The following is a 21,918-nucleotide window of genomic DNA, read 5'->3' on the forward strand; positions in this document are numbered from 1 at the left end:
TTAACTGCATTATTTGTATTGTTCACGCACGGCCACCAGGGAGCGACATTTAACTTTCATCTGCTGCAAAAATCCAGTCGACCTCACCGAAAATACACTTTATATAGTAACATTACCTGCTCGCTACTTGTTCCATTATCACAAGAGGTCTCAACAGGAGGTATGACATTAATTTTGCACCACATAACTAACATTTTGTCAAAAAGGGTAAGTGACTCTTCTTTCCAAGACAAATACAGTCCTCTTCTTCCCTTTTACATATGGATATCTACAGTGGGGTCCAAACATCAACATTTGAAATATCTAATATATTACCATGAACCTGGGAATAATCAGGAAGTTTGAGGATTCAGAAAGTAAGTGAAAGTTTTAGAAGTCAAATGAGGCTTTGGCAAGACTCAAGGTTTCAAATCTGTGACGCGCTGCAGCGCTTTACAGAAACTGGATGGGTTGCATTTGAAGCGCGATCAGGCAGACCCAAAGTGACCTCGCCACCAGAACATCAGTAGATGAAGCTTAGTTCCCCAAGAGATAGAAAAGCAACATCATCACAGATAAAGAATTTGCTGAATAAAGAGCGCATGACTCCAATTAGCTACAGTTCTGCCAAAAGAAGACAGTGCTGTAGTGATCTCAGAGGATGAGCAGCATTTTTTAAACCACATCCCAAGAGGGGAAACTAGGCCAGATGCTTGAGGTGGGCTAGGATATACCAGCATTTCACAGTGGGTGACTTAAAAAAGAAGTCATTTTTTGAGAGAGAGAATGATACCTCAGTGTTTGAAACCCTTAGGGAAACATGGTGGTGGGAATATTAAAGTCTGGGGGTGTTTTGCCTGCTCTGGAGTTGGGATACCTGCACAGAATTGACTCCACCCTTCCATCGTTCAGACATATGATACCCTCTAGTTTGTACCTTTGTGAAGAAGATGACCCCCAAACACACCTCAAGGCTTTTCAAGAACTTGAAGACCGAGGAGTCTTTCCTCACCTCACCTCAACTCCATTGAACATTGAATCTTGAATGTTAGGAGGGTACTTGAGGAGGAGAAAGCCAAGTACTTGGTGGCAGCACAAGAAACTTTGTGGAACACAATTAAATCATCCTGGGATAACGTGAGTCATCAATATACTTAATAGGTAGGCTTTCAAATCCAAAGTGGAGTCTTCCCTGCAGTCTGTTGAAAATGCAACAGCATTTTATGTATGATATTTTTAATTCTAGTACTTTTGAATGCTGCTTTTCATTCTCAGAAAACAACACAGATTAATCCACCCTCTAGCATAAGTGTGCAGTGCCATGGCAGATTAAGATAACTAAAAGAGGGAAACATTGTGTGAAACATTCTCATAACCCAGGAGGGAAAACAGGAGAAATGTGCCCCGGGAAAGCAAAAGGGGGACAAAGCAAATAGTAAGATATTCTGAAATGCGTGGACATTTTTCAAAGTTCCAAAAAAACTACATTACATTCATAACAAATGCAAAATATAAGCATGTTGACTTGTGGTCTCTGACTTTTAAACCCCACTGTATATCATCAAGACAGCATACTTTTCTCATTCAAGTCTGGTATTATTAACTACCACAGATATTTCTGGTGATATGACACCAGCCCTGGCAAATGTCTGGCTCTTTTGTGGTGTTATTTTCTTCAGTCAGCAGATTGAATTCCCTAAAATTACCCCCTTTGTCATTACATCTTGGATTTTGCCCAAGCTGTAACACTACATTAGGTCATGATACCACTGCATTTACCTCTATTAGAATAGTGCAGTTGATGATAGATATCTGCAGAAACCCACAGTGGATGACATGATTAAGGTAACGCACTCATGTATGCAAGAACGTCAGACAGAGTTAGAAAAAAAAAACAGATTTAATGAAATAGTACAGAATAATATGAAAGCAAAATGTACAGCAGATATGCACTTTAAACTAACCAGCCTTCAAAAAAAGTTGTCTATCTAACGTTGAATTTCAGATATAATTCGCCTAAGAATTCACATTACACGTCATAGATTATTTTCAGGTAACCTCTGCACTGCACGATCACATACACAACAATGGACTAAGCACAATACTGTTTAACCTAACTAACAGACAAAGTTAGCATTTCCACGTATTCCTGAGATCTGAATCTAAAAATCCCAACAGAGGATGTAGCAGCATGGTGATGAAGTAAACATGCATGCACTGATTGTACATAATCTTCCCTTGAGGCCGTTTGTCTGTGTGGTTATGTGGACGTCCTGTGGCTAAGTCATGAGAAAACACTGCCACAGGGAAGGGACCATAATACGGACAGGAAACAGGAATCTTTGACATGTGTCAGTTAGAGCAGATTTTCAAAGGCTAAATCTGCGGCGGAGATTCTTAAAAGGCAGGGCCGACATCCTCTTGACAGGGCCCTGAGGTCAGCACAACATTGTCTAGCCCAATCTCTCCTCCAACACCTTTCCCACGCTGAGCTTCAAAGACAATCTGAAAGACATTCAGTGGGACAGTTTCTCCTTTAGGTTGTAGATCACAGCAGTGAGAGAACGAGATGAGCTGTGTTTTAAACATACTGTAAGAGGGATGTGTTATAAAAAGATATAATGACTTACAGATCCGGGGGCCTCCTCTTTCCAGGCCACAGTGAGGAGCTCCGTCTGCCAGCCCTGGTCCCTGCTCCGGCTCTGCTCCCATACTGGGTAAGCGTTGTTATCCAGCAGCACCCTCAGAGTTCCCACATCACGGCCCACCACACGGTAGTCAAAGGTCAGGCAGAAGCTGCCCTGCTGAGCCCGGTCACTGAGGAGCAACTTCAACTTTGCTACGTTGTCCTGATCCCCTATGAGCCCACTCATGGTCATGTAGTACTCAGCACCTGAAGGAGTTTGTAGCACTTATATGTGAATGCAGGAAACAAAATAACTTGTAAGAACAACAACAAGGATTCATAATTCCGTTACCGTCATCGTGGTAGGCTACACTCCAGTCCATGTCATCAGCCCTGTCTTGGACCCACTCACATGCTCCCTGATCAAAGTTGCAATCCATAATGAACTCTAGAGGGAAAAACAATAGGAGCAATTTTGCAAATTAGTCATATAGGCAGTGATTATATAAGAATGGCACATTAACAGATATTTGATTACCTTCCTGAACTGGTTTTATTTGGATTTCTTTGACTTCTGTGGATGGGCCAAACACTGACTCAAAGTCCTCTGATACTGTGTTTAGAGATGAAGGGGAAAGAACAGTGTGAATTCATGAATATTCAACTTGAAGGAGACATATTATGCCCATTTTCAGGTTCATAATTTTATCTTGGGTCACTACTAGCATAGGTTTACATACTTATGTGAACAAAAAACACATCGGTTTTCTCATACTGTCTAGTTCTGCAGCTCTGTATTCCCTCTCTGTCAGAAATGCTCTGATTTAGCTCCTGTCTCTTTAAGGACTCTTGTCCTGTATACCCAGTCGCAGCTGATTGGTTGGCACACACATGCCTGACCCTAAACTGCTAACAACAACAGAGCAGCTGTGCTAAATCAAATCTTACATGCCAAACTAGCCATGAGTCATTAATTGTGCAAAATGTGTGACTCTGAGATGTTATGTGATGTCACAAAGGCACAGGTATTCCAGATGAGGCGTTTCAGGAGCAGTTTTTTCTGTTGTGGAGTGGAGCTTAATTTTGAGGATTTTTAACATACACAACAACATATGAAACACTAAGGGAAAAGAAAAAAACAAAAAAGCGTCATAGGTCTCCTTTAATATACAACCATTTGCCAGTTTGTTAGGTTCACCTAGCTTTAACTATTGCAGTCTAATACAACAGTCCTGCAGTAAATCCTGCCTTTATGCAAGTTATAATGTGCGGTCTCAAAGACAGATTTATTACAGGAATGTTGCATTTCATTTTGAAAGTCTTAGCAAGGTGTACCTAATTACCAGGCAACTGAGTGTGTAATATTTCAGCTAAACACAACAATTAGCAAAATAGGCAGAGCAGACAAAACTGTATCACAATGAAACTTTTACAAAATCTCATAAAATGCACAACTTAAATGTTGCCTCATAAAAATAACAATGAACATTTTGCCTATAATTTCCTGTGAAACTATGGGATCCTAAAAATTATGCACCCGAGAGATTTTCCAGGATGAAACAAAAGTCAGAAAGGGCCTTTTAACTAACAGGTGCAGACCTGCCCTGCTGTCACTCTTGTCTTCAGATGGATCTACAACTTTAGGATACAACCCCCCCGAAGTATTTTAAAGCTCTTGCAGCAGCTGGGGTTATTGAACCTGCTCCACCAGAGCGGGCTAGTGTTAGAAAGGTCGAGAGTGCTGATGACAGACCTTCTTACTAGGAGTCAAGTCTGTTTGCACAACAGCTGTTTTGGGGAAAACATAATAAAAGGCTTGGAGGCTTCTCACCCTCCTCCCAGGAGATGGGAAATAGGCCCAGGACGGGTTGTGTCCTTGGGCTCTCACATGCCAACAGAGTAACATTCCTCCTTGGAGGTGATGGATGTCTCAGGGCCTGTCTCCTCTTGCTATTGGAGTTCCTACACTGACTCAGATGTTTCCATAAAGGCAAGATTAGCGGTGAAAGGTCTCATTTACTCATTTATGGGGTTTCTCAGTGAAGTGCATACCACTGCATGACCACACTGCCCACTCATCACTGTTTATCTGATGACACTTTCTGAATTTTTTGACAAAATGTACACACATAACTCAGGTGTGGATGACATCATGTCTCGTGATAAATAGATGGAAATATAATTGATCTTCATACATTCCCTTTGGTTGAGCCAGTGGACTATTATGACTAAAGAGTTTTAAAAAATACTGTCTTAGAGTTGATCTTAACCATATTTTTCAAAATGCAAAAGGAGAAGAGAGTGTGACAATAATAGCACTTGGGGTTCCATGTGGATGGAAATGTCAGTAGAGCTGTCACAATTGATCGATTATATTAATCACAGATTTTACTAATCAGTTAACTGGTTTAAGTATTTTTTTTTAAAGAAAGAGGGTAATAATTTCTGAATCCAGCTTGGATTGTGGCATCTTGACACCACTGTGACAGTAAATTAAATATCTTTGAGGATTGAGGACGTCATCTTTGGCTTTTTCAAACATTGAACAACACTTTAGAAACCCAACAACTTATCAATTAATTGAAAAAGTAATCAACTGATTGATTGACTAAGAGGATAATCATTTGTTGCAGCCCTGTTAATCAGCATAACTGGGACATATCTGTATATCAGATTCAATGCGTCTCAACATGTTGTTCACCAGAGTCATATTTAAGTCCAATGAGAATCCTCCCAAGAAGAGTTACAGAGGTCTTTGAGGAGCCTGAGGTCGACAGGGGACATGAAGCAACAAGCTTCTTTTCTCTCTGGTCTAAGACATGACTTGCTAATTCCTACTTAGTTCAGCTGCCTACCGTAGAAATCGATAATTGTATTCAGATGCCGTGTAGACACACAAGCAGAATCGCTGTAGTTACATACTCAGTTTGTTTAGTCTGCGCATGGTTAATACATTGTGGACCACCCAGAACGACAGCGACAGAAATACTGCGAGGGAGCCAAAAGAAAAAAAAAAAGAAACGACGCTTACTGAAAACATCTCCCCTTGGATTGAGCCCGTTGTCTTCCTCTTCCTCCTCCTCCTCCTCTTCTTCCTCTGGAAATTCATCCTCCGGTCTCTGGTCAGTCTGGGTGCCAATGTAGACCTCTCCATCATAGTCAAAAGGCTGCTGGTGGAGCCTAGGGGGCGGTGTCGCGACTGGTTCGGGAATAACATTTTTGATCTCCTCATTGTCCAGCTTGCCTCCCAGAATCACGGGCCTCACTGGGGAGTCTGGGATGGCTGTGGGCAGGAAGAGGAACCAGATCAGACATGTGGAAGCGCAATCATGAGTGGCAGATGCAGTATTTCACCAGGTTTCAGATGCGTTTGTTGCTCGTACTCATGTACTTTGCAGCTGTTGTTGTCGTTCTACTCCATGCAGATGAAGGACGTCGGTGACATTCATTGCACAAACATTAAGTGAGACATTTTTATCGCATACATTCACTTTATAAAGCAGGGGTGGGCGATCTGGCCACAAAGTTATAACCCAGTCCATCATCTGAATTGCTGCCTTTTTTTCTCAATTTTCTTTTCTCTACATCTACATTGTTCTTGGTTTGTTCACGTAGCATGGATCTGCTACTCATTAAGGGTATGTGAAGTTTGGTAACAGGCATAAAAGGACATTAAATACCGCTTTCTTCACAATCAATCATGGTCTAAAAGTGTCAGATCGCCCACCCCTAATGCAAAGGGTCATGCTGAGGATTCCAGGTGTCACATCAAGCTGTGTGAACATACAACATTTCCAGTCACAAGCAAAGCAAAGAGTTTGTTTCTTAAAAGTACGCGGGAGGAGGGCGTGAATGGGGTTGCATTGCAGGGAGTGCACAGCGGATGCAGGGTCTTGGATTTCACACAGTCTCACCATTGAGGAAATCATCTGCACTGCCTTTGTCTCCATCCCATGACCTCTGATAAAACGGCTTGACTACAGAAAAATAAAGGCATCTTCATTTAAACCTATTCTCTTTATGTCATCTGGCTACATGAGACTTCACCTGTTACTATCTGGGCCCAGTTCAAAGAGTACAACACAACCTGCCTTTCTCCTTATTTCTCAGATGGCTGGCTACCGTACAATGTCATATTTTCACAGGTGTGTTTTCAATCTGTAGCTCTCTCGCTAACATCTGTAAAGATTAGTGGAGTCTTAAAGCAGGAAACCAGCCTTGGCAGGACTGTTGTTTGCTGAAGTTTAAAAAGTCAAAATGAAATATGTGGCCGTAAAACGTCTCTTGACCTATCTGACTGACTGTTCTCATCTAGGAATGGCCCAAGACATAAGGATTTAAAACATCTCTTTTGAGAAGTTTTATCACAAATCAAAAGGCATCCCTGACCTCTGAATTCATAATTCTGTGTGGCAGTTCTTGGATCTCACCAGAGCATTCAAAGCCATTGCCTCTGAAGCCAGACTTGCACCTGCACTTGTAGGATCCTCGAGTGTTCAGACAGTCAGCGTGGTGGCTGCACTTGTTGGTGCCAGTTGCACACTCATCATGGTCTGGAATTGGAAGAAGCCTATTTGTACCTCGAGGAGCAGAACTGATCCACAAATGTATTTCCTCGTAATAAAAGAGTATACCTTACCTACACAGTCATATTTGCCGTCGACATATTTCAGATCGTAGCCCTCCTGGCACTTGCAGTAGTAGCTGCCGAAGGTGTTCACACATTGTCTGTTGTACGGGCAGAGGTTCTTCCCAGTTACACATTCATTAATATCTGAAGGGAAAGGAAACAGGAAACATTTAAGGGCCTGTGACTTAATATTCATGAAGTTTGGATGAGGGTTTAGGTTAAGCTTATTTGTACGAAGTATAACACCTTGCTGCTGAGGCAATACCCCTTAAAATAACCAAGATATGCAACCCCATGAAAACTGTTACAGCAGACACAAGGAACACCATTTTTGTTAATTGTGGCATCCCTTGTGGACAAAAGTAGTGTTTCCACTACATCGTATCTAGGGATGGTCTCACTGGCAAATGCATTTGTTATGAAAGTGAGCACAAAAAAAAGATGCAACATCATTGTAATACTCTATTTCTTTTTTAAACTCAGCTGTTTGCAGGATGCTTAGTGATGAGGTCATGTATCTAATTGTGGCTATGTATGATTAACTGTAATACGGTGATGACAGATAAAGGGTTTTAGTGTTACAATGTACCACCAGACCACAGAGGAGCTTCTTACCTCAGGCTGAGAGACTTTTTTCTGAGAAGTTTTCCTGATTCATTCACAAGGACTCATCAGCAGCTCTTTTGATTGCCACTCATATAATTTATTTGTACTGTAGTACTTGATGCTTTCATGATAGATACAGTTGATACGCTTTTGTTTCCTAAGGGCTCATTCTTTGTCTGTTACAGTACAGTACATCCTGTCATGCAGTGTAGTCCTGCTGTGTGTCTGTTGTTGAGTGTGTTGGATGCCATAGTAATCCTGAATAGTAATGCTCCAGAACTATAATATTACTTCTTCTTTTTCCTTTACATTCCTTCGCCCGTCAGTGACCTGTGTGTCGGACCGGCTCTGTCAGAGCTCAGGCACTTTTGGAAGAAATATAACTTAATTGCATCCATCTGATTTACAAACCAAGCATGCAGAAGCCACATAATACAATGATTGCAGAATTGTTCCACTGTGCAAAAACTTCCAGTCCAGACGGAAACCAGCCAAAGACAATCGTTTTTTTTTCACTTTGTGCTCCTTGTTTAGAGAAAAGTTATTGCTCCGTCTGATTTTTCACTCTTGCTTTGGCCTGTCTCTAATCGTCAGTCATACCTGACATTTGTTTCCTCGCTTGGCTCTCTATGCCCAAAAAACATTCAATCTCTGTATTCATAATCTGCGACAGCATGAGTGTGGTTGCTCACCTACACACGTCCTCTCATCCTGCGCAAGTTGCAACCCCGCCGATGGGCAGAGGCAGCGAATCTCCCCCTGAACTTCCTCGCAGCCGTACTGACAGTGAGCAAGAGAGCATGTCCTGGAATCTTCATGCAATAACACAAAAAAAAAACACGTTTGACATTTAAATGAACGTGGAAGTGGAATGAAATGATAAATGAAATATAAGTACATCTAAGTGCAAACTTGGCAACTTTGATTTTCTTTGTGTTTCCGCTTAGGGTATGCATAAATGATATGACTCACTGGCGCAAGATCCATCAGGCATTAAGGTGTAGCCGTTGAGACAGTAACACTTGTAGCTTCCATAGCTGTTCATGCAGCGGTGCTCACAGGGACGAGGCTTCAGGCCGCACTCATTCAGATCTAGAAACAAGAGTCAGTTTTTCAAACACGTTCTCTGCTAAAACCTGAGAATGCAAATGCTTGAATGCTCTTATGTAAACACCAGAGATAAAGATCTGCATAGAGTAAAACACGTCTAAAATTAGCTCTCAATGCAAGTTATCAGCTGCAAATGCAATCAACTTGTGCCCAGTTCGACCCACGTTTTCCAGACCCTCTTCCCCCGACCCCCAGATACCCACCTTGACTGCACGTCTTTCCGGTGTATCCTGGGAAACACTTGCATTTGTTGGGGCCAACACACTCTCCGTGCTTGCAGTCGTGCTCACACTGAGCTGGTAAAACATTTAGGAAGGGGAAAATACCACCAGAAATATCAGTGGTTGGCGAGTGGATTATAGTCAAACCACAAGTTTCTTTTACGTAGATCTAGACTATTATTTTCCCCACATTCTCTGGGTTAGGAAAATACCTTTCATGAAAAGAATAACAGTGGTCGGGATGTTGTGCACTGTGGCAGTAAATTTAGATTCTCTTGCTAAAAATATACAAGTTACTCATTCAAAAAGCTTTATGTGTAAATTGGAGAAGTCGCCTATCGATATGAATATTTAGCATGTATGTGATAAATCAGATTCTGAATCCATCTCACCCTCACACTGTCCTTTGTTGTTTTTCTTCCAGCCGTAGCAGCACTCCAGCCTCCTGCCATAGCGACACACACCTGCTTGGTTTCCAGTAAGGACTTGTCGGTAGTGCCTTCTTAGAAAGAAAGAGGAGGAGGAAAAGGTAAGATGTGTAATTTCACTGTCTTAGCAAACTTTATAGCCCACCCTGGTAAACACATGGAACATCAGACAGCAAATTTGGCCTTTAAGCTTAATCTTATGTCAATATCCACAATGAAGCACTAATGACAAGTTCTCTAAGCTCGCCATATTGCAGATTCTCAGCCATCCGTTTTTTTTTTCTTCTAATCTTGGTGCCAATGGCACTTAAGAAAAACAAACAACCTAAATAAAGTGTCTCCTCACAGGCTTGCTCAGTGATAAAAGCGGGGCTCCCTGTGGAGCAGCAGCCAGCTGACAGGATGTAGGCTACAGATGGGGAAAAACACACTAATCAGACACTTCCTGCGTTGCACATTGATACCTTCTGCACAACCATATGTCCTCCCTTTTTTTTTCTACGCCACCTTGATCTTCCCCTGACACCAATTTCTGGCAGCAGATGAGAATTTACTGTAAAGTTATTCCCAGCGAGTCAGCATTGCATTTTAAAATAACCTGCTGCACATATAGATTGTATTGCATGAGTGTATTTTTAACCTGTAAATTCAATTAAGATGCGATGTTTGACTTAGCGAATATGTAAAGCCACATGACAATCCGACTTTTTAGCTTTCAGCATCATTATGCCTACATTTAAGCTCGGTGCCAAACTCTGATATCCCAGATGTTTTGCCGTCCTATAAGCAGCTTCGGCTCCAGCGGGACTGAAGGAATCTGAGACTTGATTGAAATCAACCAGAATAGCCCACAGGAGAGGGGCTCCTAAGTGTGACAGGTGCTCTTCACTTATTAACAGTTGCTGTGCCACATTTAGCTGACACACTGTCATCGCTCTCACAGTCCTGTGCCGGCAGGGGCAGCATCACAGCACATCTTAAAACAACAGTTTTTCCAGTAAAGATTTAAAGCACATAATTCCGGGTAAATTAAGGGGGGGTTTGAGTTACTTATTAAGCTCCTCTCGAAATGGAAGCGTAAAGAGGAACCAGAAGTTAAGATGGCAGTAATACCTTTTTTTGGCTATGGGAAGTGGGCCAAATTGTATATTTGCCAATGCTGTAAGTGACACTTTGGGGTTTTTTACTGGTGCAAGTGTATTTAATCGTTGCTATCTACAGCTGCTAATTGGTTTCAGTTGTTTATTTAAAGAAAAAAACAAAATCTTTGATTCCATCCTCTTAAATGTGAATATTTTTGGTTTTGTTACTCCTATGAAAGCAAACTGAATATTATGGGGCTTTGGACAAAACAAGAAATTTGAAGACGCCATCTTGGGCTTTGGGAAACACTGTTTGTGATTTTCTGACAGTTTATCGACCAAACAACTAATTAATCAATCAAGAACAAAAAAATCATCAGATTAATCAAAATTGAAATTTATAGTTTTTTGCAGTTCAATGTAAACCTTGTAATTCATAGAAATCAATCTGACATGATCCTGAAAGGTCTTTTAAGTCCTTATCTAATCAAATATTCAAGTAAATTTTACACCTGTTGCAGGTTTAAAGGGGCAGGGGAAATTTAAACTCAGAAATGTAATATTTACAATATGAATGAGTTAATAATACAAACTCAGTAATTTTCATGGTTTCCATAACTGGTTAGAAGCTGTTCTCAGAGGATAATAAGGTCCCCACACTGTTTGAAGCTAGAAACGTGGCAGGGTCCGCCGCATATAAACAAAGCAATACAGTATGAAATTGTGTTGTCCTTTAAGGTCAGTTTGTTTATTCAATTTAATCAGTCATGAAAACAAAGAGAGTTTGTTGAGTTTGTTTCGGCATAAAAATCAGTAAAGATCAATAAAGATCCTTATCTTCTGATCAACAATGTGTTCCCCAAAACGACACAGTGCACCTTTAAGGGTAGAAACAGCATGACATCAGACACTCTGTTGCTGCATAGTTCATTGACTTACCTATGAGCTTCTGTGATCCCAGAGGAGACGTGGAGCAGGAGAAAAAGAGCACCGACAAAGGTGAACGGCTGCATGTCTGTGACTGCGAGCAGCCGGAGAGCTTTGTTTCCCACGGGGGGGCTGACTTTGGTTTACTGAGAGCTTCGACTATTCCTCCTGGGGGCTTATACGCTCATTAAAGTGCTTAGACGGGAACGAGTCTTAGTTTCACAAAGCGCACCGGATTTCATGTAATTTCAGAGCACAAAGTCAGAATCTCCTTCAGGGAAGAAAAAACAAATCTCTCTCTCTCTCTCACTCTTTTCACTTATACTCTACGTCCCACAATCTTGCTTGCTCTTCTCCTTCTTCTCTGAGATTCCGGACGCTTAAGTGACACACGGTGAACGGTGAGGGGTAGGTTGCGACTTTGGGAGGTAGGAGTGGGTTTGTACAGGGGGTGGGGATTATGTTTAGTGGTGCTCCTCTCTCCACTGAAACCCTATACAAGACCACATGGAGGTCCTCCTGCGGATCACTCGCCGGAAGAAGGAAAAATCATCTTGTTGATGTCAAATGCCGTGTAGCCTATTGATCTTATTTTGAGTCTATTCTGAGATAACATGAGCTTTACGTGCATTAGTCGCTTGATGGTGAGCCCGTGTTGTATTTTCTTGGGGGAGGGGGGTAATTAGGTGTATCAGTTAATTGTGGAACTCAGACATGCTATGGCCTGTCATTAGCAGCTCCGGTGCGCTTTGATGTCTTTCTCACAGGTAGAACATAAAGCTTTGCTCTCTCACACATGCTAACTCCAAGTTCAGCCGTAAAAAACTTTTAATGAGTTTTCACGCTTTCAAAGTCAGCTCCAACATCTGGTCCTGGTCCTCTGTACCCTTGCAAACGGACAAGCGATGTTATGGGAGCGCTCATGTTTGTGCAGTATGACAGAGGTCATTTTTGCACTTTCACTTAATATAATTTACACATTGACAGCTTGCATGTCTGCCCACTGCCGCATTGTTCAAGAGGGCTCAAAGGAAAAGTTCACCCACGTATGTAAATTAAGTCATTACTGACACTTGTGCAGTTAGAAAGTCCGGTGAGATTTCGTAGTCCACATATAATTTCTGGAGCTTCACAGTGTTGCAGCAGGCTGCTAAACAACTGAAGCAGCTGCAAAAAAAAAAAAAAAACTATAAAAACATAAAATTGCTCCATAGAGCTCGTCCGGCTCGGTCAAAGTCTCTGGAAGTACTGAGAATGTCATGGCTTCATAATGCATGGATTACGCTGAACATGCTGTGTGGAGCCATTTTGCATTTTTTTCTTTACATTTCTCCATCTGCTTCGGTTATTTAGGAAAATGCCGCACCGCTGTGAAGCTCCAGAAATGTTTTATGGACTGCAAAATGATTTGCAAACTGCAATGGAAACGGCTTTCAGATGAGAAGGAAGTCTGCAGTTAAACACTGTAGTTGAGGTTACTGTACAAGTCTGTGATTATTTTGCCAGACATTCATTACTCATGTCGGGAAGCACAAACTTTACAAAAGCCCGCTAAATGTTGGTTATATTTCATTTTGTTTATACAGCGTGAGGTCAAAGCAGATCGAGTCCGGACATTCCGAGTTGTTGCACCCGATTATTGAAATATAATACACATTTGAGTTGCTGTGCCACATCAGATCAGTAAGGCATGGACCTGAGTCTGAGCTGTGGAGATACACAACAACAATTAAGATGATCCTGAACTCATATTGGTGAATCCGCATGTAGCAGTTTCTCAGTGCTTATCCGGGAGGATGCTAAGGAGGTACAAGTTCCATCGCTGAGAAGAAAGGAGTGGTTGTAGCACTGCTGCATAGCAGGGGTTGTTGTGGAAAGCGGCAATTAGCACGATAGTATGAAGTCTGTCAGGAGCTTAACTGAATAGTTTAGTTGTCATGACCATAATCCAAGTAGTTTTACTGGTTCCAAGTGGTTTGTCCACAAGGACCACCTAGTTGTTATGTTTTAGTCAAATACAGTATAATTGAGAGGTGTTTGGAACTAATTGAAAGGTGTTTTGAACATGTGACATCGGAAACCAAAGCAATGTTTTCTTTAACTGCAAGTGTGGTGGATAAGCCTGGTCGGATGATTGTCTGCTTTAAGAGCTGAATATGAATAACGCTTCAGTGCTTTGAGAGGAGAACCTTTAGATCTAGCTGACTTGTACAGGCCTTTTCCACTGCAGCCATCTGAACTTGTCATAGCAGGAGAAACACAGGTGTTACTTAAAACATAAATTTAGGCTCTGCTGTATCTAAGCGTCCCAGTGAGTCATGACAGTGGGCCAGCATGCACAATAGCAGGACCCTGAAGCAACGTTATTCAATACTCTGAATTCAGACAGCGCTTTATTTTGGTTCACAGTGAAATTTATGAAACGTGACAGAATGTAATCTAGGCAATGAAATAAGAACCGCATTCTTCCAAAACAATGACCTGCTGTGTTGTTTTCTGTACAGTGTCAGGCTCCGATCTGCGATACTGCTTTAAACAATAAAGCAATTGTTCGCATATCGCTCTGTACATGACATTATGTAGCAACTATGTTCTTTCATCACATACTCCTTTTTTATCGTACTACATTTGATGCTATCTTGGGAGGAGTTCTTGTGCTATATAATAACACACACAAATATACGCACTTACTTTCCTATGTGTCCCATTTCTAGTCTGCAACCTGAGTCTATATGACTGACATCTCAAGCATGTGGGCCATGTGTACTATCAGAGCTGTTTCCCTGGTGCTGCTATGTCAGGCTGTGCTGCTGTCAGTGTCTGGTGAACCTGCTGGAGCCATTATTCTCACTACAACAGCACCATCTTCTGTCAGGGAGGAAGCCCTGGCATTTGAGACCAATGGTGAGCCACAATGAAAATTTGGAACCGGAATTCAGCAGAAAGTTTCCTTCTTGTAAAGTCCTAGACAAATAGTCACTTAAGATAATAGTTTTTGACCGAAAATAAACAAACATAATACATTAAAATAACCCCAAATTATCTGAAGCAGCTTGAAATTAATATTTAGTACTTTGTTCATCAACAGTTAATCTAATGACATGCGGTCACACTGCACCACTAACTTTAATCTTAACACCAACTATATATGTGTGATACAGTTCATACAGCTGTATACTGTCCCACAAAATCACAAGGGGGTGGAGATGTGTTAATGATCTAATTTTCAAAGCAGCCACTTTACTTAAAGACTGCAGAGTTTACTCAGATTACCCAGTGCTCATCAGGTGGACCACTCCCAACTTCAAACTCAGCAGTCATTTTGATCTCAACCACACAAATGTGAAGTTTAATGACCGTGTCTTGCACACTTGTGATGCTATTGCACTGACAAAATTCTGTCCAGAGAGATAGTCTGACAGAGAGACAGTCATGTCAAATACAAAATAATCAAAACTGTGTTTGATCCTGCTGTAATTTGTGTCTCCAAGACTATGCCATATGACGCAAACACAGACACACACACACACAGATTCACAAGGTGACAACACTGTCAGCGGACGCTGTGGCAGCTGGGGAAAATAGTTAACTTGTAACACTACACGTATATTTACTGTGTTATGTTTCTGTAGTTATGATTTAGCGTTTCATTTGCACCTAGTGTAAATAAATCATGTCTTAAAGTGATAGTTCAGGTCTTTTGATGTGGGGTTGTATGGGGTGCTTGTCCCTCGTCATCTGTGGTAGATGACTGTCTGCTTTCCCCCTGTGTGGAGAAGCAGCACTTAACACCGACAGCAAGACATATTTTAGCCACAAAAAAAAACGTATAAAGAATATAAATCATTTTAGGTGTACACTATATTTTAAACATTTTTGGTGCTTTTACGCTGCCATCAGACATCCTAGTTATACAGCGCGGGTCAGGCACAGCTGCACTTGTGCATAGGAATATGGACTTTTATTTATATAGTGTACACTTAAACAGATGTTAATTTCTTTTAGGTGTGCCTTCATTTAGTTGGCTACAAGACATCTTGCTGTTGGGGCTGTTTACCAGTACAGTGCTCTCGTTCCTTTGCTACATGCTGCTTCTCCACACAAGGCGAGAGCTGACGATTATCTACTACAGGTAATATGCTGACTCGTGATAAGCCCCTCATTCAGCCCCAAGACCCCAACTATCACTCCAGGGACAACAGAGATAAGTTTCTGACTCGTTACTTATCTTCAATTCTTGTTTCTTCCAGGAGAGGGCAACATAGATTAGCTCTTGCCAAGACATGTAAAGAGCCTGGAAGTAGACAAAAGGGGCCATATGTTGCTGCTACATGCTTAGCTGCTTTGTCACCTGGAACACAGATGCATTTAAGCTTGGCAGGTTCGGCTTGTGGTTTGTTGGCTACAAAGACCTGAACAGAAACCTGAAAACCAGAAAACTGTTTGTGAGTGGAATTTTCTAGTGTGCTTTGTCTTTTTTTTTTTTTCTCTTAGCGGACATCCCTGTCTGTCAGCACAGACTTCTTTGTGCTCTGAGTGAGACTACAGTTTCAGACACATTATAAAGAGAGGTTGTTATTGATGTGTGAGTGTTTTACTCTGCTGTTTCCTGTACCTATTAAGATGCAGTTCACTGCTGGAAAAAAAAAAAAACCAGCACCAGCGCTTGTCAGTGCTTGTCTGTGCTTGTTTGTGCTGTTTTTTGCAGCAGGGTTCTGAACGGTAAAGGGTTTGATTTATCATGTTTTATTTACAGTTTGTTTTAAATTTAGAATCAAGTCCCATTTTTTCTTGTATTGACCTTCGTTTCGTTCTCCGTTACATTTTTAAACTGGCTGCAAGTCGCGCAGCACTTTGTTGAAGCTGCTTCAGGAAGTATGCCTCCCCACTTCCTGGCATGCACTCAGGCCAATACTCTCCTCTCATTTCAATCGACTCCAGGCTTGCAGACACAAGTCGATAAAGTTATAATCGGATAATACATCTGATACTTGGATTAGCAGACTCCATTTTAACCCCCACCCCTTCCACCCAGCTGCAACATGCATGCCACTCTTTAAAGAAGTCAGTGGCCCCTACGCAGGCACACATAGTCATTCACTCAGAGGCCCTCATCGAGGCCCTTGGCACACTGAGCAAGGCTTTTACTATAAAAGGAGAGACATGGCTGTTGAGAAGTTATTTTGAAAGTGATGTGTGTACACAACCACATCCTGCCCTGAGTGGGAGACGAAATGAGCAATGAATGCTCTGCAGAGAACACTGACTGCAGTGAAAATGGGCCACTGCTCATCAGAAACATTCAAACACTGCTATCTCATCTTAAAGATGTTTTTCTAACAGTTGAGTCTAAAAGCCTATTATTGGTGCCCTCCTATTTAAACATGTCAGACAAAAAGTAGCCCTCTTGCTTCAAAGTTTCTGTCTCCAAAATAAGACATTTTCTGTTCCATTACAGTTACTCGATCAATTGTGAAATACTTTTTAGAAAATCTGTGTAACAGAGCCCGGGGAGCTGTGACTTCCCCATGCAATGACAGATGTGACCTTGAGAAATCTTTTTTTACTCTAAATGGAATATCTATCTGTCATTCACAATCAAACACATCTGGAGTCTTCTACAGAATCTACTTTTATACAAGGTAACATTCTGATATTTTTATGTTTCATGTTAGGTGTCCAAAGAAGCCTCACCTCTGTTACTTCAAGGTTCATTTTTGCGCTTTTGTCCTTTCCTTGACCCAAAAGAAACCTCCTGTAATTTGGAGTCACGGGTCCAGGTGCTCCTCCTGGAACATCTGCTGGCCACGCATAACACAATGACAGGCTGCTGCTAAGTGAGGTTGAACCCAATGCAACCAGAGAGTTGTACCTTGGGGGATTCAGGCTGAGATCACACAGACACTTTCACCCCTTAATGTGACGGGTGTGACAGGTTTAAACGCAGGCTTTGGCCTCAGCTGGAAGCCTCCCCGCTCTCCTCACATTAATAATATAGCAGCGGCAGCAGACACGGTCGTGCCATGCTGTGAGGGTGGCTTGATGGGGAAGCACCAGACATCTCGAGAGGGTTGATGTGTGGCCCGCCGTTATTTATTAATGGGCTTGGCTGGTCAGAGACATTACAGTGGCCTATTAAATCTGTCACAGTCACAGCAAAGCTCCCATGATGCCCACTCTGCTCCCGCTGCTGCTGCTGCAGAGCTGCTGATGATATTGCTTCACTGAACTACACCCGTTGCTGTGCTTGAGTTGTACCACAGTCTTCCTGTATTAGAGGAGCAGATCAACCATTGTCTGATGCAATAATGCTGACTTTTCAATAGTCTGACTGATGATTCATTCTCCTTAGTGGATCCTGACCAGACCTCACACACCATCACAAACTCTGTATGCATAACATGTCTATAGATGTTTCAGTATGTTTGTTGACTTCCGTTTCTTCAAATCTGTGGTTAGTTGACAGGGAACTTCTCCAGTGCACGCACCTTCCACATGACTAGATTTAAATCCATGTGCCTTTCAAACAGCCTGTTTTGTTAACTGTCTTTATAGATGATTTTCAAAGGAGACGTATTGTGCTCATTTTCAGGTTCATAGTTTTATTTTGTGTTACTACTAGAATAGGTTTACATGCTTTAGTGCTCGAAAAACACATTGGGTTTCTCATACTGTCTAGTGCTGCAGCTCTTTCCTCTTTCTGAAATGCTTTTTGTTTTAGCTCCTCTTTCTTTAATTCTCCATCCTGAATACCGAGTCTGATCTCATTGGTCAGCTCACGCATGTATGAACCAGCATCGCCAACAACAATATAGCAACTTTGCTAAATCCATTTTTATGTTCCAAACTAGTTGCCAGTCACAGTTTATGCAAACATGTGACATAGTGATGTAGTGTGATGTCACAAAGTCACAGAGAATTAAAGGTGTTCCAGGAGCAGTGTGACCTGAGGGAAAGGCAAAAAAGTATAAAAGGTCTCCTTGAAATACCAGCGATTTGGGTTGGTGATGGCACGACTGACCAACTCAAAGCCTTGGCATTTGAACACATGGGAATGAGACTCAACCACCAACTATCTTTCTACAGAATCACTTATTATACCTAATTAATGCTCCGTCCTGCTTTAACCTTTATGTTTGCTGCGTTCTCCTCATGCTACACATACCAGGAGATTGTAGGTAAAGGCTGGGAACCGTCACAGGCCTTGTACATTCTGTCAGCGTAATACAAAACAAACTTTTCCACGCTGCTACAACTAAAGCTATAATTAAGGAACATGTTATTGTGATTATGAAGCCTCTTGCACAGTGATACAGTTTTATACTGTTTGCATCGCTCTTTGATGTCCGCAGGGGGTTCAATTTGCCATTTAACCTTTTTTTTTAAAGTGGTAAGACCCCAAGGGTCAGAGTTTAAAACTTCCCTTTATTCTTCCTAAATCGGGATGTTCATGCTGGGTATAATTACACACTATGTACATTCTACACATCACCTTAGTGGGGTGAGCATGCCTAACAGGATAAGACATGCTGCAGTATCACTTTTAACCTTCACCGTGTGAGTGCACAAGAGTTTTTATGTCCCTGCTCTATTGCAAGGGTTAAAGGCTCCAGAAATATACATGTCTTTGCTGTTATTATAGATTTATGTGGTCATCAGCACAATGAAAACAAACAAGCGACTTTAATTTCCTGTTTCTTGTTAGAATAAGCTTTGTAGCTTTAGCTGCAGGGATACACAAAGACTCTAATAATGAACTGTGGTTTTCTATACAATATATTAGTAAGCTGTAAGGTATGAGCAGATTGTATGTTTTGGTGTTGTTTACATACACCATTATGTAACTTAAAGGGACAGTTCACCCCAAAATCAAATATACATATTTTGTGTTACATGTAGTGCTATTTATCTGTTTAGATTATATTGGTGTAGGCGACGAGAAATACAATGGAGGAAAAAGACAAAGACAGGAAGGAGAAAAGTCATGATACTGTCAAATGTAATGGAACTAGATGTGACCTCTTTTGCCCAAACTACACCATAAGGGTGCACAGAAGTCAGCATGCATCTACTCACGTTAGCGAGGCTCATGCTAAGCTGTACTGCAAGATACCTTAGTTGTTTTATAAACTAGCCAGTGAGCAGAAGCACACTTCCTCCTGTGCAGTCATACAGTTGATGGGTGTAGTTTGGGAGAAAGAAAATAATCCCTACATGAAACTGTTCACAACAAGGTCTGTGGATTATCCTGAGTAACCGGGTCCTAATTTCTGAGAAGATTCTGAAATATAAATTTATGTTGCAATTGTGCGCCAGAAGCTGAGTCCCATCTAGTTTCATTGTATTCCAGGGAAGGCAGTATTTCAGCATTTTTTTGAGTGAACTTAAACATGCTTTTCAGCGTAATGCATGTTTGCATAATGTGTCAGATGTGAGCAGACAGGACTAGTCTTGTATGTGACACCTACATGTTCCTCTAGCGGTGCACAGCATGAAGCAGAAACAGCCTGCCGCAAAAGGAAGAGAGAAAATGTCAGAAATAGCAGAAGTCGGAAGTTACAGCTCAAAAAACAGAAACAGGCTTTGTCTATTTGGCTTCCTCAGGCCCACTTTGAGCTGTTCACGCACACAGGCACACACACATACACACACACGTGCACACACACAATCTCCAAGTGCTTATCCACATTAATTAAGGGGAGATCAAACCATTCTCAGACCAAATATAAATGCCATAGCTTTAGTCGTCTTGTTTCACAACAAGCTTTCTAGACGACTGCAAACACTGAACCAACGCAGAACACATCAGATGTAACAGGAGTTTGCCTGCCTTTATGAAGATATCACAAACGAAAACATGGCTGCAGGCGTTAGCAAAGGATACATGCTGTACATGGCCAGGCCTATACTGGAGCAGTGATAGCTAAGCACATTCCTCAGACGGTTTTCATCAAGCTGTCTCAGTCCAGGTTTTGTGTCTACTTTCAGTTAACTTTGCTCCAGACCATTGTGCATACTACTGAATAACAGCAGAAGTGCACATGCTTGCACAACACAAAAACAAACAAAAAAACATGCCAAACACATACTCATACACGTTGCCTAAAATACGTCACAAGTTCTCAAATTACACAAATCGACTCCTGCACCACTGTTTCAGAAGTACAATGGGCGCTGCTACACATTAATCATGCTGTTCTGTACATTGTGCAACTGGTACACAGTGTTCTTTACCTCTGCTGACATTTCAGACGGCTCATACTGATGATCATATGACAAGCAGTGTAAAATCCCAGCAAACAAAGTAACACCGTCGACATCTTTGTAAGTTACATAAGAGTCTCTGCAAACACTTCTTTATTTACATGGGGCTTATTTAAAGAGAATACAGAGGTGTTGCAAAGCACTGAGGAAACTTATATACAAGCGTCTTTGTTTGTTCTGATGAAACTTATTTAAAAGGCATCTTTGTTTGATCTGATGACACTAATCTGCATCATCAGTTCACTTTATGAGTAACATGATGAACAAGTTCCTTTTCCTGACCTGCCATTTCAAATTCAGCACTGAGGAATCAGATCAGCAAAATCTTTGGTTTTAGTTGAACAGTATTTCGGGCTGTATATGCTGCCATGCCTCCGGTACAGTTCATTTGTTAGTTCTGCTTCTACTGTATGGCTCTGCAGCTTTTCAACCACATCCTGTTACACACCTATGAAACTTCTGCGTTCAGAGCTCTCGCAAACATGCTCATGTATCATTCAGAAACTCTGTAAATTGCTGCGATGTGAAGGAAATTTACCAGATATGGACACATTATGACAAGATTGGTGTACTAAGGTGTGATAATAATCTGTTTTTATTGCCATCTTAAAGCTCCCATCAAGTCAAAATCACTTTTTCTTTTTTAGATACATCTTGCACCATATCTCACCTAATCAGTATCAGGCCCAACGTATTACCAGGTATTACTAAGAACTCTTAGTGGTATTTTAGAGTTTGTAACTTCCTGGAAACACATTTAAAATGATGATGACTCATCCTGCACATGTATTAATGGAGGAACGATGCTTGAGGCGTGTGTTTCTTGTGACTGGACTTCATGGATTACTGCACAAAAAAACAAACAAACAAACAAAAACACTTTATAATTTATACAAAAACACAACTTTGTAACTTTATTCAGTTATTTGGGTGCCACTCACAGTACTGACGGGATGTATGGATTTTCCTGGTAGACAGATGCTGGTAGCTTTGTTGCTGAAGTAAACGCCAACTGCTACTAAATATAATTTTACTGCCTTTAGCT

The 21,918-nt window shown here is 41.4% G+C and overlaps 1 protein-coding gene and 1 long non-coding RNA gene across 2 annotated transcripts in view; one reads left to right on the plus strand and one right to left on the minus strand.

Annotated features, from left to right (window-relative positions):
• Positions 1-66: 66 nt before the first annotated feature.
• The window catches only part of LOC119025637, a 34,617-nt gene continuing 12,765 nt past the window's right edge, over positions 67-21,918 (plus strand). The window contains exons 1-3 of the long non-coding RNA XR_005076871.1: positions 67-160; positions 2,612-2,696; positions 9,597-9,701. This is a non-coding gene — a long non-coding RNA (uncharacterized LOC119025637). The remainder of the gene's footprint in view (positions 161-2,611; positions 2,697-9,596; positions 9,702-21,918) is intronic.
• Positions 1,934-12,027, minus strand: egfl6 (EGF-like-domain, multiple 6). The gene is made up of 13 exons (XM_037109376.1): positions 11,622-12,027; positions 9,565-9,674; positions 9,155-9,247; positions 8,814-8,933; positions 8,534-8,653; positions 7,245-7,379; positions 7,036-7,158; positions 6,520-6,582; positions 5,637-5,888; positions 3,144-3,218; positions 2,958-3,053; positions 2,610-2,872; positions 1,934-2,484 (listed from the first exon to the last, which is right to left on the minus strand). The coding sequence occupies exons 1-13, from the start codon at positions 11,693-11,695 to the stop codon at positions 2,377-2,379; spliced, it is 1,632 nt and encodes a 543-aa protein (XP_036965271.1). The 5' UTR covers positions 11,696-12,027; the 3' UTR covers positions 1,934-2,376.

This window comes from Acanthopagrus latus, chromosome 9, assembly GCF_904848185.1.
Source record: "Acanthopagrus latus isolate v.2019 chromosome 9, fAcaLat1.1, whole genome shotgun sequence".
In the NCBI taxonomy this organism is placed as follows: domain Eukaryota; kingdom Metazoa; phylum Chordata; class Actinopteri; order Spariformes; family Sparidae; genus Acanthopagrus; species Acanthopagrus latus.

Bases quoted from the DNA above. Each gene is read 5' to 3' on its own strand.
- egfl6 (XM_037109376.1), bottom strand. From the start codon at position 11,695: ATGCAGCCGTTCACCTTTGTCGGTGCTCTTTTTCTCCTGCTCCACGTC. The intron at 9,248-9,564 runs GTGAGATGGATT...ATGTTTTACCAG, and splicing joins CAACAAAGGACAGTGTGAGG to CTCAGTGTGAGCACGACTGC. The intron at 6,583-7,035 runs GTGAGATCCAAG...ATTTTTCTGTAG, and splicing joins CAATGGCTTTGAATGCTCTG to TCAAGCCGTTTTATCAGAGG.